At 42.8% G+C, this 20,929-nt stretch overlaps 2 protein-coding genes across 2 annotated transcripts in view; both read right to left on the reverse strand.

The window, feature by feature from the left end:
• The window catches only part of LOC127447129 (heparan-sulfate 6-O-sulfotransferase 3-B-like), a 122,552-nt gene that overhangs the window by 50,020 nt on the left and 51,603 nt on the right, over positions 1-20,929 (reverse strand). The gene's annotated exons all lie outside the window — the stretch shown is intronic.
• On the reverse strand, positions 12,605-18,064 carry LOC127447139 (uncharacterized). Its single transcript, XM_051708754.1, has 2 exons — positions 14,807-18,064; positions 12,605-13,520 (listed from the first exon to the last, which is right to left on the reverse strand). Exon 1 carries the CDS (start codon positions 17,995-17,997, stop codon positions 17,191-17,193), a length of 807 nt encoding a protein of 268 aa, XP_051564714.1. The 5' UTR covers positions 17,998-18,064; the 3' UTR covers positions 12,605-13,520; positions 14,807-17,190.

Here is a 20,929-nt window from a genome sequence, read left to right on the forward strand (position 1 = left end):
CTGAATCTGTTCCATGCCATGTCACAGTCAAATCTGAGTTGGTTCCACGCCATGCCACAGTCCAGCCTTCCGCGACACATTGCTCGAAGGTCTTCACGGCCCTTGTCTCCAAGTTAAATTATCCACCACTGATATCGGTGCGTAGGGCCACGAAGACCCTTTCCCACAAATTGTCAGTGCCCTTGCCTGCCATGGCCAACGAGCCGACGCCCATGCCTACCACAACCAATAAGCCAACCGCCCACGCATGCCACGTTCAACAAGCTGGAAGCCTCATCCGTCCCAGAGCCAGCATTGCCAGCCTCGTCCATCCCAGAGCCAGCATTGCCAGTATTGTCCACCCCAGAGCCTGCGTTGCCTACTTTGGCCATCCAGAGGAGGAGGAGGAGAGGAAAGGCTTTCGTTTCCAAGTCTCTGCCAGTGTTCATGACCACAGAGGTCGTTTCCAAGTCTTTGCCAGTGTTCATGACCACGGAGGTCATTTCCAAGACTCAACCTATGTTCACGACCACAGAGGTCGTCTCCAAGTCTCTGCCCATGCACACGACCATGGAGGTCATTTCCAAGTCTCTGTCCATGTTCACGACCACAAAGGTTGTCTCCAAGTCTCTGCCTATGCCCACGACGACAGAGGTCATTCCTGAGTCTCAGTCCATGCTTACGACCACAGAGGTCGTTCCCGAGTCTCTGTCCATGCCCACGACCACAGAGGTCGTTCCCAAGTCTCTGTCCATGCCCATGACCACAGAGGTCATTCCCAAGTCTCTGTCCATGCCCATGACCACAGAGGTCGCTCTTGAGACTCTGCTCATGTTCACAACTACAGAGGTCATTTCCCAGTCATTCTGGACTCTTAGCCTCGAGCCTCCTACGGCTCCGTCTTCCATGGCTTCGCCCCTCGAGCCTCCCATGGCTCTGCCTTCCACGGCCCCGCCCCTCAGTTCTCCCACAGCTCCGCCTTCCATGGCTTCAACTTTCGAGCCTACCATGGCTCCGCCTTACACGGTTTCGCCCCTCGAGCCTCCCATGGCTCCGCCTTCCACGTCTCCGCCCCTCGAGCCTCCCACGGCTCTGCCTTCCATGGCTTCACCCTTCGAGCCTGCCACGGGTCCGCCTTTAGAGTTTTCTACAGCTCCAGTCTCTAGTCTGTGGCCACCTCCTAGGCCTCCTGACCCTATCTCGACCCTGTGGTCACCACCCAGGCCTCCAGATCCTGTTTCAGCTCTGTGGTCACCAACCAGGCCTCCAGAACCAGTCCCTACCCTGAGGTGCTCTCCTGGCCATCCGCCTGATCTGCTCTGGTCTCCCTGGTCTCTCAGCCACCCGCCTGATCTGCTCTGGTCTTCAGGTCTCTTGGTTGTCCACCTGATCTGCTCTGGTCTTCTGGATCTCCTGACCGTCTGCCTGATCAGCTCTGGTTTCCTGGGACTCCTGGCCGTCCGCCTGACCTGCTCTGGTATCCCTGGTCTCATGGCCGTCCTCCTGGTCTGCTCTGGCTCTCTTGGTCTCCTGGCTGTCTGCCTGATCTGCTCTGGTTTCCTTGGTTCCCTGGTCATCTACCTGATCTGCCCTGGTTTCTTTGGACCCTGGCGTCGCCTGCCTCCTCGCTTCAGGAGCTGCTCATGGAGGGGGGGGGCTCTGTCATGAATCCCGCCTTTGTTGTTCCTCTCGCTCACCACCAGAGGGCTCCATCACCTGGGGATTAACTTTAACTCTCTGGACTCCATTTCCAATAATCCCCATACATGTCTATGATTACCTGTTCACCTGTTTCCAATTCATGCAGCTATTTAAGTCTCACTCTCACTCGCTGTCATGGCGAAGTCTTGTTTTGCCCTGGCTGGCATTTCTGAGCGTTCTCTTAGTTTATTGTATTTGCTGTGTATTATCCTGGACTGTTTACCCTGTTTTGACCCGTTGCTGCCTGCCGACTATTACCGCCTTGTTTACCTGGATATAACCTGTGATTGTCTGCTGCCTGCCCTGACCTATTGCCTGTTTATTGACTACCTCTTTGGATTACCTTGGATATTACTGTTGCTGGTGATTGACCCCTGCCTATCTGTATTACAATGTTTATTGTTATTAAAGCTGCACATGGATCTCAACTCCATTGACTCATCATTACAGGTACATTGAGTGTTTTGTTCATCATATTTATTTTCATTTAAAAACAACAGAATTTAAATTGCATCCACTTTATTAACAACAAAGCACTTGAACGTGAATCACGCGATATCTGCCTTTGATCTCGTAGCGGCTGATCCACTAAGAGAAGTGAGAACTGTCTGACTTGACAGCTCTTATTTCACTCCTCCTCCCCAGACTGCACCAGCCTGCTCTCGTCTACTTTCATGGAGAGGTGCTTGGCATCTCAAATGAGCCTAACATGAGGGTCCACTGATGAAAATGGACCATTTTATCCAAAACATTGAAATAAGGGGTAAATGGGGAAAAAACCCGACTGATCCTCTATTTTTATGTTATCGTGTAATCAAAAATGTCTAATTTCAATAAAATATTGATACAGATATATTGATGTCTGAAATCGTTCACTCATTCCCTATTTCCTATATAGTGAATGGCAGTGAGTACACTATTTCTCAGCAGTGAGTGAACGAAATGAGCGAGTGAATTCAGAGGCTGATGTATACACTGAGCGTCGGAGCTCTGGGGTTGTCGCAGAAACAATGTCATATATGAACTTTTAAAAGACTTGGGCCCGGTTGCATTAAGCAACTTAAGCGTAATTTTCCCTTAAGAATGCCCTAAAGTTTTCCTTAAAATTAAAGGAGTTGCAGAAAATAACCATTAAGTGTTTTTTAAAAGGTTTATAAGTAAAATGTCATAATCCCTTTCGGTTTCCCTTAAAGTCGCCCTGAAGTGCCTTGACAAGCGAGGTTGGAGTTACTGTTTTAAAGTATTTCCTATTGAAACAGGAAGTGGGGACGGTACATGTCAAACTACTCATCCCATTTTTAAAACTAGCCAATAGGTTTTGGTTTGTAGCCACACACTGACATACACCCATTTCCATCATGCTGATCAAGCTAGAGCACTCTTACAGGGGAAACTTGAGAGGTAATTTCAATATCGGCCAGCTTTTCCAAATATTTGAAAACCGAACGATGATCTAACTGTGTCAACATTACAACATAACCTGCCAACAAATGCACACAGTAAATCGCAGTCTTTGTTTACGACGAGGCGGGAGCCGCTGTGCAATACAGATGAATGAAAAACAAAGGAATAAAAGATAATATATCCATGTTATGAATCACAATACACCAAGCATAATAATTAGAGAACACTTACTAGAAATGTACATCCCAGGAAACCTCCAGCTGCAAACATAAATAAATATATAAACTCCAGCCAATTGTCCTCGTATCTAGCTCCAGCGTTAGTGTGTCCTGTTCAGAAATTATCACCCAGACACCCCTATGAATTGTCTCCTTTGAAGACAATTACCCTCCACTGTGAGAGATTCAGAGAGGTGAAATGTGATAATCAACAGTCCGAACTCTTTAAGTGATTCTTATCGGAAAATCTGTTCGGAATGACCTTATTTCATGGATCTTGTTCCCTTCAAAGTGCCCTGCGAAGGCTTGATTCAGTCTTTAAAAGGTGATTAAAAATGTATGAATGTGATGTTTAGAGGGTAATACTTATAAAGTGTACTCCCTTGAAATGTTTGTTTAAAGTTAGGGGTTCTTTAAGTAAGGTTTACTTTAATGAAGCGTAACGGATCACATGACTAGAGTTGAGTTGTGAGTGGGACTGTGTCGTTGTGGGTCAGAACTAACATGGATGCAGAAGAACGACATACAGCCCTGAAAATACCTTTATCTGCATGTGGTCTAAGAGGTGCACATGGTAATTTACTTTTGTGTTTGTTTTTTATTGTGCATAATGTTGTTTTATATCTCTTTACATGAAAAATGTGATGTGTTATCTGTGATCTCATTGGATTTGTCATATGTCTGTTGTGTGAACATGTTCAGACTTGCATATCAGCGGACATTTGAATGAGAGAAATGCAAATTTTGAACATTGTATGCTTTTATTTTCTTGTAGTTTTCATGTTGTCTGCTGAAGAAAGAGAGAGAGAGAGAGAGAAAATAAACAGCGAAAAGACATCTGTATGATGCGTGGCCATTATTCCATTAGACCAGTGCAGCTAAATGTAGAATTTTGATCCGTATTGGTGGAAGAGAGAGACTGTAGATTTTAAATGCTTGTATCTTATGAAAACAAATTTTGTCAACATTTAGAAGTAGACTAGCAAACAGATTATAAATGAAAGGCAGCAAAACTTTAATTTTGATTTCACAGAATTTTTAGGTATTTATTTTCTACTTAAGAACGCCCTCAAAACACGTTAAGTGTTGCATAAAGCCCCTCAAGTGCCATTTTCTAAGTAAATCTTAAGGTTGGTTGGTAAAGGGTTTTAAAAAACAAGATGGCTTAGTTTATATGACCAATTGAAGAGTACAGTAGGTCAAAGCGATTTATTTCGCGATAGAAAAACTATTGCAGGAGTACATATTTGACCATCACATAATTTGATAAATGTGACATGTTCTTATAATGTTATTTAAATTTTACTACTTTTTTTTAAAGACCATGTATATCATATTTGTAAGTAAAAGTTACTGTATTTACTAACATGTTCAAGTTCAATTTACTTAGTCACTTTAAGCAATATTATGTCATGAAGTTAAATAGATTTTACTTAATTTTATATCATTTACTTTGAAAAGCTCAGTGCAAAAACATTTGAGAAAAAAGTAAATCTTACTAGTCATTTTTTTCAGTGTGCGTAGATGAGCCCTGAACCATAAACATACCAGTCCCTCAAACTTTCTTGAATGTGCAGATATTTTTTGTTATATTAATGTATAAATTAAATAAATTAGTGTGATCATGGATCATCAAATGACAAAAAAGACTTATGAAGCCAATCAATAGCTTTGTGTGAGGAACAGACCCAAATTTAAACCATTATTCACTGATAATCTTCCCCTCCTTCAAAGTTCTCAAATCTTATTTGGCATGCCCATCTTCAAACTTGCTGCCTCAAGACACATCACATTTTGTACATGTTTGTGTGAATGTGTTTATTAACTGTACCTAAACTCACTAAACATTTTATTTATTTATTTATTTATTTATTTATTTATTTATTTTTTATATATATAATTGCCCGACGTGGTCTTCTACTGTTGTAGCCCAGCCGCCTCAAGATTTGACGTGTTGTGCATTTTGAGATGCTATTCTGCTCACTGCAATTGTACAGAGGGATTATCTGAGTTACTGTAGCTTTTCTGTCAACTTGAACCAGTCTGGCCATTCTCCATTGACCTCTCATCAAAAGGCGTTTCTGTCCGCAGAATTGCCACTCACTGGATGTTTTTTGCCACAATTCTGAGTAAACTCTAGAGACTGTTGTGCATGAAAATCCCAGGAGATCAGCAGTTACAAAAATACTCAAACTAGCCCGTCTGACACCAACAATCATGCTACGGTCAAAATCACTGAGATCAAATTTTTTCCCCATTCTGATGGTTGAAGTGTACATTACAGTGCTGCTACACAATTGGCTAATTTGATAATCGCATGAATAAATAGGTGTACAGGTGTACCTAATAAAGTGCTCCATGAGTGTATATATGTCTTCTGCAAAACACGTTGTTAACGCTGTATTTATAGGTTAATACAATTTTACATTTTAACTATGCTGACTAGAAAAGCTTTTATAACAAGGCTGCAGAAATTGTCTACTTCATTTATAGTGATTGCTGAGATAAAAAGAGAATATGCCTAGATGTATTTCAGGTTACAGCAGTTGTGTTAAAACTATATCAGTATATTTATCAATGATTCTTAGAATTGTTGTTTTATCAGACTGCTTTCTCTCCCTAGTTGCCAGGAAATTGCCTATTACACTAAACCACTTCATCTGAATGCAATTTAGCCCCTCCATTAAATTCTCTATTAAAGTCTTGAAATGTTTTTAATGATATTTAATAACCAAGGAGAGTTTGATTTTGCTATTAAACTTTAAGATCATTGAAGGTGTTATTTCCTACTCATACACAGCCTCCTTATATGGAATACTTAAATAATCTAATGAGCAATCTGGCAGCTGACCATGAGAAAATATGAAAACTGTGCCCATCAGCAAAGTAACAACTGATTTACTGTATTCAATCTTTTAAGTTTCACTGCTCCCATAAACACAGTTTATGCATGGTTAAAGTGATGAGGATTGTAAGTTTAATACATCTGTCATTTATCATTTAAGCATAATTTACTAAATATTTTAAAAGGATTTAAAAAAAATAGAATGCCACTTTGAATTAGTCATCTATAGACCTCTGCATCAACAATCACTGCATGAGCCACGTGAAGCTAAGCTGACACGTGTAGATTGATGGGTTCATGGACACAAATGTAGCCGATATACTCAAATGTAGCCATAAAACTCAAACCATTATGTGCTCATTTCTGCTTCCCTGCAATCTTCCACCATTGTAGCTCTTGACAGAATAGAACGAAAGCCTGGAAACATGCATTATTTGTAACGGATATCATCCCCTAATGGTGCCTGTACTCTCTCTGGCAGCCAATAATGGACTGTTTTCCAGACTCTCTGAATCTCCTTCTGTCTCTTTGATAGTGACGGAATGGGGACGGCACGTCACCTGGGAAGAAACAAGAGAAACGAGGGGCCCTTCATTTACTTGTCAGGAAGCTGGCATTAGGGGCACTTGACATGGTGTGCATACTGAAAATGGCACAAAGTGGCAGTTACAATGCTGCAAGAAAAGCCTGCCCTTCAACCCATGTGCACTGCAACAACCGCATCAGTGTTCAGAGGCAAACAAAGGCGAATCGTGTACTCTTGGAGGGTCCATGTTCTCGTGCTCAAACTGCTTTTACTATTGTTCAAGCCATACTTCAATGTCTTTATGGAACTGTATTTTTGTCAATAGGCTAATGAGAATAATGAGAATGCAATACAGGCAGAGAGAAACTAACAATCTGAAAGCCAGCAGTATATGCTACATTCATATCCTATATAAGGTCTTTGAGAGGAAATACGGAGACTGCTTTTGTGGGAAACACAAGAAAGCACTTAATACATGGTGATGACATACTGTTGGCTTGGCACAAACTCTCTTCGCTGCCTCTGTATAAACTGTGACATGAAGAAGGCTGTCAGCACCAGCAGACCATCAATCCATTTTTAGAGTATCAAATCATCTTCCAAAGGATGCCGGAAGTGGACAAGGAGAGGTTACACAGAAGTTTAAATTGATCTGTTGTAAAGACAAGAGTCACCCTTTTTATTTTTACAAAAATCATCATGTTGATTATAGATGCTACAAAGGCTAAAATGGTTTTGAATTTCAATGTTTAAAAACCTCATTACATTTCACTGCATCTAAAATTTATAAGCTGTTTTATAAATGTGTCTTGTAAACATCTTTCAAGGCAGTGGATCCTTAAATGTCACATTATTGTGTCTGTGGTTTTCTAAGTTCTCTTCAACAGTGCAACATGTGAAGGAAAGTCTTTGACAGTACGATCTCTGTGTGGGATATGTGATTGGTATCATATTTCTGAAATATCTAAAAATGAAAATTCTCTCATCATTTACTCACCCTCATGCAATTCCAGATGTGTATGACTTTCTTCTGCAGAACACGAAGAATATTAAAAGAATATTTCAGCTCTGTTGGTCCATGCAATGCAAGTGAATGGGTACCAACATTTTGAAGTCTCTGCTTAAGGGAAAGGAGGAGGCGGGAACCGGCTGAGCAGTCAACATAAACTTTTAATGGTATAAAGAAACTGAAACATAACATAACACACACACACACACACACACACACACACACACACTCAGCACCGGGTGTGCATCCTCATGGCACGGCCACGCCCTCCTTGTCACAACAGCATAAAAGTAATCCATACGACTCCTGTGGTTTAATCCATGTCTTTAAAAGCAATATGATAAGTGTGGGTGAGAAACAAATCAATATTTAAAATGTAATATTATATCATTTTTCTACTATCAATCAACCACTTTCACTTTCACATTCTTCTTTTGTTTTGGAGATTCACATACTTCTTACACATGGGCAGGGAGGACAATTTATAGTAAAAAACGATTTAAATATTGATTTGTTTCTCACCCACACCTATCATATCGCTTTAGAAGATATGGATTTAACCACTGGAGTTTTATGGATTACATTTATGCTGCCTTAATATGCATTTTGGAGCTTTTGTTGCTACAGATTCACTTGCATTGTAAGGATCTAAAGATTATTCTTCTAAAAATCTAGAAACATTCTTCTAAAAATCTTTGTTTGTGTTCAGCAGAAGAAAGAAAGTCATACACATTTGTGATGGCATGAGGTTGAGTAAATGATGAGAGCATTTTCATTTTGGGGGGTTCTATCTCTTTAAGTTTAAAACCACAGCTGTGTGCAATGATTTGTTCCTTGCTATTGCGAATCTGAGGCAGGATGTATTAGGAGGAGGGGCATTCTCATTCTTGAGAGCATTTTATTGGACAAAAGCCTGAAAAAGGCTATAAGTAAAAGATGAGTCATCAATATTTTTAGTCCATTCTTACTGGAAGAGAATGATCACACATTTTAAAAGTGTTATCTGCTGAAAGTTTTTTGTTTTTGTTTTTTGCCCATTTTTATGAGTACACAAGCATATAAATGGCCTCAAAGCTAACAGACATGGGCTCTATAAGGATGTCCTATCATTTGTGATGTGACTGTGAATATGATTACTTCACTGGCCATTTAGGCTCACTGAGGTCAAGGCAAGACTCTGTAAGAAAATTAATGTGCCACATTTCACATAGCAGTGGACAGTTCCTCTGTGTGAGTTTAATTTGAGAATTTGCATGCACTGTATTAGAGCCACCCTGTCAGTGTGAGAATCAATATCTTTGATTACACTGCCTATTACAGTTTGTTATCAAACCATCTGTCTGGATCGGTAGACAGAGAGAAAGAGAGCGAATAGAAGGATAAAAGACATTTAATCTGAGATCCATGGCTCTGCCTTGTGTCTCTGTTTCCTGGCAAATCTGTAGAACAGCAGAGTGCTCAGAAGGGGCTAATCTCCACCCTGCCGATTGGAAGAAATGTGTGTATGTGTGAGAGAGAAAGTCTGTGCGTGCATATGTGTGTGCACATTTAAAGTACATCGGGAAATAACATCTGAGAAACTCTACATTTCTACACAGACCAAAAACATATAAATGTAGAACATAATCTGACCACGTACTTAAATCACAGTAATTATTAATGCAATCTCACTTAACAAACACATTTTTTATTATATTTTTGGACTGCCTTGCTTGAATGGCCTAGCATTTAAATAAAAGTGGGGTCAAGACTCAAACTAGGCCATTCTGAAATGAAGAATTCCTTTAGTTTGAGCCACTGTTTCTGATTGAAACTGTTGTTTTGGATCATTGTCGTGTTAACCAACTTTTTTTCAGCTGAGTTTTATATCACAGAAAACACACCCTGCCATTCTGCTCTAGAATATCTGGATACAACTTGGAATTCATTGGTCCCTGTATGAATACAAGCATGCTGGCATATAAGTAAGGTAACATGCTATCATACTCCAGAACATTCTCTACCAGCCCATAAGGCAAAAAATCAGCCCCACAGTGCTACCATAATATTTGAGATTTTGCCGTTTGTGTTCAGGGAGAATTCACTAAGGATGAATTGTGCTCGCTGACAGTGTCATCTATTTGCACATGCTGTCTGCATTGTTTTAACACCATATTCCCTACAGGAAATCTGGTAACAGAGCAAACACATCCAAAAATGTAGTGTAAATGTGCACAGTTGAAACTGGGTTGCTACAGAGTTTTTTCAAATCAAATTTAAGACTTTTTATGACCTGAACAAATAAAATTAATGGCATGTGTTCATACTAGAAATCATGTATCACAGAATCTTTTACTCAAACAGGCTGGGGCACACATTTAACCAGCAAAACAGGGTATCTGCTAGTTTAAAATACTCAAGACATGTTTTCCACACATATATATTCCACTTATCATATAAAGTATATCACATTCAAATTTATTTATGTATCAGTATATCAATACATACAAATTAAAGGTCAACTGCTGTTGGATTGGCGATAGTTGTTAAAATTGATAGCCTATATTAAATGTGTTTAAAAATGTTCTAAGTCATTCCTTCCTGTGACAGGGCGGGCCAGACAGAGACTTCAAGAGTCCAAATTGAATTAAATCCCAGATACAGTTTGTTCAACAAAATACCAATTATACCCAGAATTATTATTATTATTATTATTATTATTATTATTATTATTTATGCATATAATGCAGGACTTTTAACTATGAACAACCTCGAAATACACTGGGGACTCTTATTTGTAATGTCTGTGCTTCACAGCTTTCAGCTGCTTAATTAAGCAGCTTAGGGAAATAAAATGTGCACTTTTACAATCATCTACAACATATAACAATATAACAACTTTATAGTAAACATTGTCATAATTCATCAACAGTAAATCATTTATCAATCAATTCAATCGTATTCTTTTGAAGTTTAATAATCACATCAGGCCATGTCATGATTCCTGTCTTTCCGTACCCAAATTTAAGCTTTACCTCTTTAAATGATAATTAAGACTTTTGTTCAGACATTTTAAGACTTTTTAAGGACCCGCAGAAACCCTATAATCTATTAACTGATGAAGAATTACTGCTGCTATGATCAATAGAAAATGTTCACACACCTCTTTTTTTTATTTATTTATTTTTTATAAAAGTACATAATACTGCCTGCTTTCCATAGGCAGTAAGTAACAGCAGAAAAATAGTGCTGAGTTTTGTGAATAAGGCGCAATCTATAATACTTCTAATTTACAAAGAAAGGAGGCATATTTGGACTGAAAGGAAAGACAATGACCTCATTTGAATATACATAGCACAGTGATATTTCAATGCATTTAATATCTTGTAAAATTTTGCGGGATGTGAAATTTTTAGAAATCAATGACAATTTGACAATTAATTCAAATACAATTTTGATATGGCCAAGTGTGATCATTAAACAGTGGAAGGATGTAATTTAATTAAATAATATGCAGTCTACACACGCTGCACACTTCAGAATGAACAAGAGGTGCCGCTCTGCTTCACACACAAACACAAACAGATCACACGTGATGCACAAAATGCGGTGTGTTTAGTGTATGACCAGCTGTGAACACTCACATGAACTCCTCTGGTGCTGCTCTGAGATCTCAACTCGCAAGTATTTTCAGCATTTCATTTAGAATGTGAAACTTATTAAAATCTACCAAACAGGAAGAACACCATCAAAATAAATGAGTTACCGCAGTGCACGAGTTACCGCCGTGCGCTCTCCGGTGATGTCACGGTCCTGTCACCTTGTCAGGTTGGGTTTTTGTCTGACGGGACCGTGGCATCATTTTTCCGTCTGTCTTGTGTTTTGTGTACGTTCATTGTGTGAGCGCACGGGTCCGGTTATGAGTTACTGCCGTGCACCCTTCGGTCTGTCTTTTTCGTGTCCGGGGCATGGTGTCTGGATCCTGACTTCCTGTCTGTTCAGTTTTGGTCTGTGTCGGGATCTGGACACTCATGCTCCATGTTCTGTTTGTTTTGTTCCAAGCGTGTTGACATTTTCGCCCACATGTGTTTCAGGTGCCGCTGGCACACGGATTCAGCATTTCCATGGAAACCCTGATTGTTTCCATGGGAACGCTGATCATGGCAACTTTCAGCTGGTGAGTGGCACCTGCCCCTTGTTTGTTTCTGCCTATTGTAATCCCCTCATGTGTCAAGTCCTTTGCTGGTTTGTTGAATGTAGTTAAATGTAGTTCACTGTTGACTGAATATACTTCGTTGTGAATGTAGTCTGAAAAGACCGTTACGTGTACCATTATAGAAAGATGTTTGGTGTTAAGTAACTAACCTCACTCTCTCTGCCTAATTGGTCCTGTCTCGTGTATCTGTTGGTTGCCCGCCTTTGCCCGTGTGTTGGGTGTGTGATTGCCTTCCAGTTTGCTGCGTGTCAGCTTATCTTCCACGGAGGATATCTCGTCTCTGCCCGCGTGTCGGGCATGTGGTTGCCTACCACTTTGCTGCGTGTCAGCTAAGCTTCAACGGAGGATTGCACAAATCTATTCCTAACTTCCACAATGCAGATAGACTATTATTATTTGTTGTTATTAAATCCTTTGAACTGTTCCTCTGCTTGTGTCTGTCTCGCTATTGCTCTGACTGTAAACTGTAAATGAAAGTGTTTTTAAATGTAAGCATTAAAGCATTAGTTATTCTAAAAATGATAATTCTGTCATAATTTACTCACCTTCATGATGTTTCAAAACCCATAGCTTTTTCTTTTGTGGAACACAGAATGTTAGGTACTGACCACCTCAGTCACCATACTCTTTCATTGCACTTTTTTTTTTAAACAATGAAAGTGAATAGTGACTGAGGTTGTCAGTCCCTGGGTTTTGAAACAACATGAGGGTGAGTAAATTATGAAAGAATTTTCATTTTTAGATGAACTTACCTTTTAATATATAAATAGTCAAAGTCTATTACTGTTACTGAATTTTAACTGTTGTGCATATAGGAAAAGGCTCATATGTCCTCTGATCTTGTTCATTTGAAACATACAATCAATGTTCAATTCTGTCAAGTTACATATTCATATCTTATTTAAACCTTTTCACATTTATCTAGATAATAAAAGATAAATACTCTTCCATATCCTCTTCATTTACATAGCCTCTTCATTTTAGATTAACTATATACACATTTAAAACAACAGAAAAATAATTACTGTGATATTTTCTTCATCACTCTAGCCTTTGATATTTTAGTGTAGTAGTTTTCCACTGTTTATTCACACTGTTCTCACTGCTTTTTCAGCAATTGAACAATTGAACATACCTCTTGCACAGCTGTACTTTGCCTGCCCCAAAGTCATCTACAACTTTGGGCAACATGTTTAAAAATTAAAACTCTCTGAGATGCTTCACCTCAGCTATTGTGTACACCTCATCAAAAGGAATGTCTATCACCAGGTCTTCATGTGGTGTCCAGATAAGTAGTTTGCATGTTTGAGTTTTCAGGCACAACATGGTTAACTGGCTTTGGAGGTAATACCCATTTGTACCATTTGGATTTATTATGAATTGCCCATCACCCAGGGATTTGATTTCTCCATTTGGCTGGTTCAGAAATTCGGTAAGTGATTTGGAGCACTTGAATGGGCACTTCACCTGGTTTGTTGGTTTGTTGAAGTAGAGAGACTGTAGTAATAGTGAGATGCTTTGTGACGTTTAAAATGAATTTGTGTGATTTTTCTCTGTCCTGCATTCTTCCTTCCTGCATTCCACTTTCTTTGAGTATCTGTGCAATATGTCCCTGTCTTCCGCTGGCTGACTGCATTCTCAACCTTAAGGGGAAAAAAAAGACATAATTTGTAACATAATGTGTCATTATCTATCTATCTCTGTCCATCTATCTGTCTGTCTATCTGCCTGTCTATCTTTATCTATCTTCATCTGTCTGTCTATGTATTTTAATTAGTCTGTCTATCTATCTATCTATCTATATATATATATATATATATATATATATATATATATATATATATATATATATATATATATATATACACACATACAGGGTTGAGGAGTAATGGAATACATGTAAAAGGATTACATATTTAAAATACAAAATATAAGTAACTGTATTCCATTACAGTTACAATTTAAATAATTGGTAATTTTAATACAGTTATATTCAAAAAGTATTTTGATTATTGAAGAGATTACTTTGCATTTTATTGTCATTTGTTTCATTTAATGATGCAATCCAAAGTGCATTTGAACAGCGGTGAAACACTTTCTTATGATGTGTTACATTCATACGAGCAGAAGAAATAGAAATAAACCTTGTGTAAATTGTCAGCTTTATGCTAAGCTAAAATGCTATTTTTAGCCATTTTACAAGCACATGTTATCAGGCACGATCATATTTTTTATCAAGAAAATTCACGTTGGATCATTATTTCTTTTTTTCTAGCAAGACCTTTGATATTAAGGCAAAAATCGTATTCTTGATAATAATATTTTTATTGTTTTCCTTTAAAAATATCTAAAAATCCTTAAAACAAGATCAATTTGATTTATCTTGTTTTAGAAACAACACTGCATAAGATATTTAGGTTTTTCAGAGAATGTATTTTTAACATGTGTATTTTGTCTTACTGTACCGGCAGAGTTTTTATAGTCAAAACAAGTGAAAAAATCTACCAGTGCTGAAGAAGTAATCCAAAATATTTAGAATACATTACTGGCCTTGAGTAATCATTTTACAGCATGTATTCTTTAACCTCTCTGTTTGTCTGTCAATCTATATCTATATATTTTTATTTTACTGACTGTCTGTCTATCTATCTGTCTTCAAACTTTCACATGACTCGCGTTAGCATTGCCAAACACATTGAGCTCTATGAAACGAAACTTAAGCATTGCCCCTAGCACCCCATCACACTTCTATTCAAGTGATTAATGTGTTCCTGATAAGTTCAAACAACTTCAGCAAATCATGTGAAAGCAGCTTCAGTTTACTGCTGTCATCTAACCTTCCAAAGAATAGCTTCCGGTCGGGAGGGATTCAACCTTCTAGCGCCTCTCAGGAACCTGATGATCAAGTCGTGCTTCCCCAAGTACTTACCGTCTACTGCATCATGATGAGCCGAAATAGCAGCTACATACACCTTCAAGGTGGACGGGGACAGCCGCTCCTCCAGCCTCTCCTGCAGGAAGGAAAGCACCGATCCGACTGCGCATCTCTAGGGGTCCTCGCGTCGAGGAGGACACCACTTAGCGAACAGACGCCACTTCAAGGCATACAGAGGGAGCCCTAGCCTGAGTGATCGTGTCTACCACCGCGGGTGGTAGGCCACTTAGGTATTCCGCATCCCGTCCAGGGGCCAGATGTGGAGAGTCCAGAGGTCTGGTCACGGGTGCCAGATGGTGCCCCATCCCTGAGAAAGAAGGTCCTTCCTCAGGGGAATTCATCAGGGGGGGGGCTGTCGCGAGGAGCGTGAGATCTGAGAACCATGTCTGGTTGGGCCAGTAGGTTGCTACTAGGACGACCTTCTCCTCTTCCTCCCTGACCTTGCACAGGGTCTGTGCCAGTAGGCTCACTGGGGGAAATGCATATTTGCGTAGTCCAGGGGGCCAGCTGTGTGTCAGCGCATCTATACCGAGGGGTGCCTCGGTCAGGGCATATCAAAGCAGGCAGTGGGAAGATTTCCGGGAAGCAAACAGGTCTATCTGTGCTCGAACGAATCGACTCCAAATCAGCTGGACCACCTGAGGGTGGAGTCTCCACTCTCCCCTGAGGGTAACCTGACATGACAGCGTGTCTGCTAGAGTGTTGTGGTCGCCCGGGATGTGAGTGGCTCGTAGCGACTTGAGGTGCTGCTGACTCCAGAGGAGGAGACAGCGGGCGAGTTGTGACATGCAACGGGAGCGTAGACTGCCTTGATGGTTGATGTATGCTACCATCACTGTGTTGTCCGTCCGGACCAACACGTGCTTTCCCTGGATCAAACCTCCGCAGGGTGAGCAGTACTGCCAATAACTCTAGGCAGTTGATGTGCCAACTCAGCCACGGGCCAGTCCAGGAGCCAGCGGCTGTGTGCCCGTTGCATCAGGCACCCCAGCCCGTCTTGCAGGCATCTGTTGTAACCACAACGTGCCTGAAGACCAGCTCTAGGGGAATCCCTGCCCGTAGAAATGCAAGGTCGGTCCAAGGGCTGAAGAGGCGGTGACAGATTGTCGTGATGGTCACGCGATGTGTCCCGCGGCGCCATGCCCATCTCGGGACTCAAGTCTGAAGCCAATGCTGAAGCGGTCTCATATGCATCAACCCGAGCGGTGTGGCCACCACTAAGGATGCCATATGTCCCAGGAGCCTCTGAAAAAGTTTCAGTGGAACCGCTGTCCTCCGTCTGAATGCCTTCAGACAGTTCAGCACTGACTGCGCGCTCTCGTTCATGAGGCGCGCTGTCATCGAGACTGAGTCCAACTCCAAACCGAGAAAAGAGATGCTCTGAACCGGGAAGAGCTTGCTCTTTTCCCAGTTGACCCGAAGCCCCTGTCGGCTGAGGTGCCAGAGCAAGAGGTCCCTGTGTGCGCACAGCAACTCTCGAGAGTGAGCTAGGATTAGCCAGTCATCGAGATAGTTGAGGATGCGGATGCCCACTTCCCTTAGCGGGGCAAGGGCTGCCTCTGCGACCTTCGTGAAGACGCAAGGGAACAAGGACAGGCCGAAGGGGAGGACCTTATACTGGTACGCCTGGCCTTTGAAGGCAAACCGCAGGAAGGGTCTGTGTCGAGACCAAAACCAAGACGTGGCAGTACGCGTCGTTCAGGTCTACCGGCGCGAAACAATCTTGATGCCGGACACTCGTTAGAGTGTGTTTTTGCGTCAGCATCTCGGACGGGAGTCTGTGCAAAGCCTGGTTCAGTACTCGCAGGTCCAGGATTGGTCACAACCCACTGCCTTTCTTCGGTACGATAAAGTAAGGGCTGTAGAACCCATTCTTCATCTCGGCTGGAGGGACAGGCTCTATCGCGCCCTTGCGCAGAGAGGTAGCGATTTCTGCACGCAAAGTAGCGGCATTCTCGACCCTTCACTGAGGTGAAGCGGACGACGTTGAACCTGGGCGGGCGCCTGGCGAACTGAATCGTGTAGCCGAGTCGGGCGGTCCAGGTCAGCCATCGTGACAGGTTGGAAAGCGTGAGCCATGCGCCCAAACTCCGGGTGAGGGGTACCAAGGGAATGATCACGTCAGACGTACCGGCGGGTGGGGCCTCGTGGCGGGGTGGAGCTCAAGGTGCCACGTCGAGGGGACTCGAGCCCCGTGGCCATGCTGAGTCCAGGGATATCGAAGCATTTACCAGGCTTCTGCCGCCCACCATAAGATTGGCCGGTGAGGGGGGAGGAGGAATCTTGTCCCCGTAGTCCACCAATCCCGTGTGGGCGTGTTTGAGCCACAGCTGGGCTCACAGGGGCGGGGGGGATCTGCCGCTGGAGCACCATACCTGTCAAAATGGGACGGTGGACGGTAGTCGTGACGATGGCCGTGCGCACCGGATATGTGACCCAGGAGACAAGAGAATCATTCTTTTGTCAGGCTTTTGGGTGCTGCAGCCTTCTGGGCATGCGGCAACAAAAGATTCTCCTCCCGGCTCTCCACCGGGGAATGGAGTGGTCTGTCGACCGGCCCCAGAGAAGTGGGTCTCCTCGCCTCTGGGTCGCCCGTCTCTGGGGTGCTTCGAAGCTTTCCTCAGGTTCTTAGCGGCCGGCCGTGAGACAGATGGCGTCTGCTTCCTGCGGAGGGCTCCACGCCGGAGCCGGGCCACGGGGGCGGGCTGCGGCGGAGCCGGTGTTGTTGCTGTAGGAGGACACCCTTGGTGACAAGCAGACAGGGTGTGGGGTCTTAAGCCATGCCAGGGAAGGATATGTTGTGAGGCCTCCGTCTGCTTCTTCACCATTGAGAACTGCTGGGCAAAGTCCTCGACAGCATCGCCAAACAGGCCAACTTGGGAAATGGGGGCGTCAAGGAACCGTGCCTTGTCCGCCTCTCCCATCTCGACCAAGTTGAGCCAAAGGTGGTGCTCCTGGACCACAAGGGTGGACATCGCCTGCCCGAGAGACCGCGCCGTGACCTTCATCGCCTCGGTCATCGCTTCGGTCGCCAAGCACAGTTCCTGCATCAATCCTGTGTCAGAACTACCCACGTGCAGTTCTTTTAGCGCCTTGGCTTGGTGTACTTGCAGGAGAGCCATGGCGTGCAGGGCGGAGGCGGCTTGTCCAGAGGCACCGCAGGCCACAGTAATCAGGGACGACATAAATCTACAGGCCCTGGACGGGAGCCTCGGGTGCCTTATCCACGTGGGGTATCACCGAATACCCCCTGGCCGCTCCACCATCAAGGGTAGTGAGAGCGGGGGAGCTGAAAGACCGGGACCGGGCAGTAAAAGGTGCCTCCCACGATCTTGTCAACTCCTCATGCACTTCCGGGAAGAAAGGAATGGGGGCGTGGCGCGGCTGTGGGTGGCGCCCCAAGCCCAGGAACCAATCATCGAGCCGCGAGGGTTCAGGGGAGAGTGGAGGGTTCCACTCTAGCCCGACGCTCGCGGCCGCCCGGGAAAGCATGTCCGTCATTTCCATATCAGCGTGAGACTGGGCGACTGTTCCCGAAGGAGGAAGCCCAGCCGAAGCCTCTGCATCAGACTGGATGAGCCCGCTCTCCGATGCTGCGCTCAATAACTCATCATCTTCCTGAGCTCCGAACGAGAAGTCGAACTCGCGCTGAGACAAGCTGGCGGTCTCGTGCGAGAGCCCGATCGGGGCAAGCGAGCGTGCTGGGGAATGGGAGGTCCGTGGGGGTATACCCGGCGGAGGTGGTCCCATTGATGTCCCCAGCTGAGGTGGCTTGCTTTCTTACGAAAGCAAGCCACGACGGCAACGTTGCCATGGTCATGTTCTCGCAATGAGGACATGACTCATCCACGAGCGATGTCTCCACGTGGGCAGTGCCCATACACGTAAGACAGCAATCGTGGCTGTCAGAAGCGGAGAGATAATGACCGCAATCAGGAATAACACACAAACGGAAAGGCATCTTTAAAAAGACGTTCCGTGTGTGTGCCGCTCTTTTTGTGAATGAAAATATACTCTTTTAGAATATACCCTCTTATTTTCACTCTGCCGAAGCACCCAGGGGCGTTCTCTGCACGGGTGCAGAGGGGGAGAAGCCGCTGAAATACACCGTAAATCCAGCAGTTTTGAGGTGTGTCTTTGGAGGGAATTGAATTCAGTGCACTGAATACAACCACTCGGCTCTGAAGAGAAAATCTGAATGAGTGGTTGCATACCAGCTCTTTTTATACCCGTATGTCCGGGGGAGTGGCATGCAAATTCCACTCGCCAATTCTCATTGGCCTTTTTTCAGAAAAGCAGAGGTGTTAGGGGCTCCCAAGAGTGACCCCTAGTGTCACTACATCGACATAACGTCGAGTGAGTGACAGATAGGGAACCTGCTCGCCGGTCCCCGGACACGCGGTCGCCTGGTCCTCAACCGCTCCTCCCCTCTGGCGGATGACAGCTTGCTCCTCTCCCGGTGGATGGCAGCGAGCCCTCCGACTCCTCAGCGGACAGCAGCGGTTCCTCCGGCAGCTGGCAGCGACCCCTCCATCCCCAGGCAGACGGCTGCGGCTGCTCCTTTGGGCAGACGGCAGCGGTGAGGACACCGTGACAGCACATCCCTCCTCCTTCCCGGGTCTCAGCACCACTGTAACAGTTAAAGGATGGGCAAGGAGGAGGCTGGAACCGGCTGAACAGTCAACATATTAATGTAAAACTCAACATAAAACAACATAAAACATAAGACGAACACACACGCATGCTCTCTCTCTCAAACTGCCGTCTCCGGCTCCGCTTTATCTCGCTCTCCTCCTGATCTGCTGATTCAGTGCTGGCCACGCCCTCCTCCTCGTCACAGTAATTATCTATGGTCTTAATCAAAACATGTTATTCATGGCTTCTCCATCATTAGCCAAAGACTAAACAAAATCATAAAAAATGATCTTCCATATGTGATGTTTGGCCATTTTTTCATATCATCCTCCCACCCGTCATTAATAACAGATGGTTGGGGAAGAACAATATCACCACGCTTTAATATTTCTATCGTATGTTCCCATGTTTCTGTCATATTTAACACTGCACTATCACATATCATAATGCTTATTTACATTTAACCGGAAGTTCCGCCCACATCGCCCGCAAAGAGTCATGGGACTCAGGAATATTATGGATACTGTCCCATGCCTTTACTCATGATCATATGCCTATTTGTCATTAACATATTATATGCAATTAAGTTGTTAATTGTGTGACCCTGTTTGGCTTAAAGATCAAACTTATCTGCCTGTATAGATGACAGATTTCATTTATATTTCAATTATTGGTTCAGTAAATGTTCCCATGATGATATGCAAATCTGTTAGACTATGCATTATCAGCAGTCTACTAACAGTACCATCTGTTTAAGTGTCAAGTCAGACATGATATTATTCATTATTTATATTGGTTAAATAATCAATATTAAAATAGTAATATTTTTCTGTTTTTATTATGCACCAAACCTCCCTGTACTCCACAAATACAAATACAATGTTCAGAAAAGATTTTGAATCTTCTTACATTTGTGCATTCTTCTGTTCCACACAGTATATTTCGCATTTATTTCTTATCCAAATTTAAGTTTTTGAATCAGTGAATGTAAGATAATAACCTGGTGTATTTTTGTAAATTTTTCTGAATAGTGCAAATTTTTCCACCATTTTTATTTGTGTTATCAGCATTTTTGTAAAATAATTATAATTCATTCTAAAATAATTTTATGAGGGACCCCATCAATAAAAGTGTCATTTATTTGTTCAAACATCATTTAAACGTAACACAGGGCAAAAAAAAAAAAAAAGAACGCTAGCTAAAAATAAATTGATTCGATGGTTGTTAACAGTCACTTTATTATATTTCACTATATTGTTCTTCAGTTCTTGCACACCTAGTTTTCCCTTGGCACACTGAGTCTTGTTTCTGGCTACGCCACTGCTTGAAACTTGAGATTAGAAGCAATGTCATTTGCACAGCATTTTGTCTCCATGGTAACCAAGAAACATGGATCTTGTTCAGTGATTTTTTTTTATTTTTTTATTTTTTTATAAACCCATGAACACAGATGTCATTGAGTGCAAGAGATGCCTGCAGATT

The sequence above is a fragment of the Myxocyprinus asiaticus genome, chromosome 10 (genome assembly GCF_019703515.2).
Source record: "Myxocyprinus asiaticus isolate MX2 ecotype Aquarium Trade chromosome 10, UBuf_Myxa_2, whole genome shotgun sequence".
NCBI classification, from domain to species: Eukaryota; Metazoa; Chordata; class Actinopteri; order Cypriniformes; family Catostomidae; genus Myxocyprinus; species Myxocyprinus asiaticus.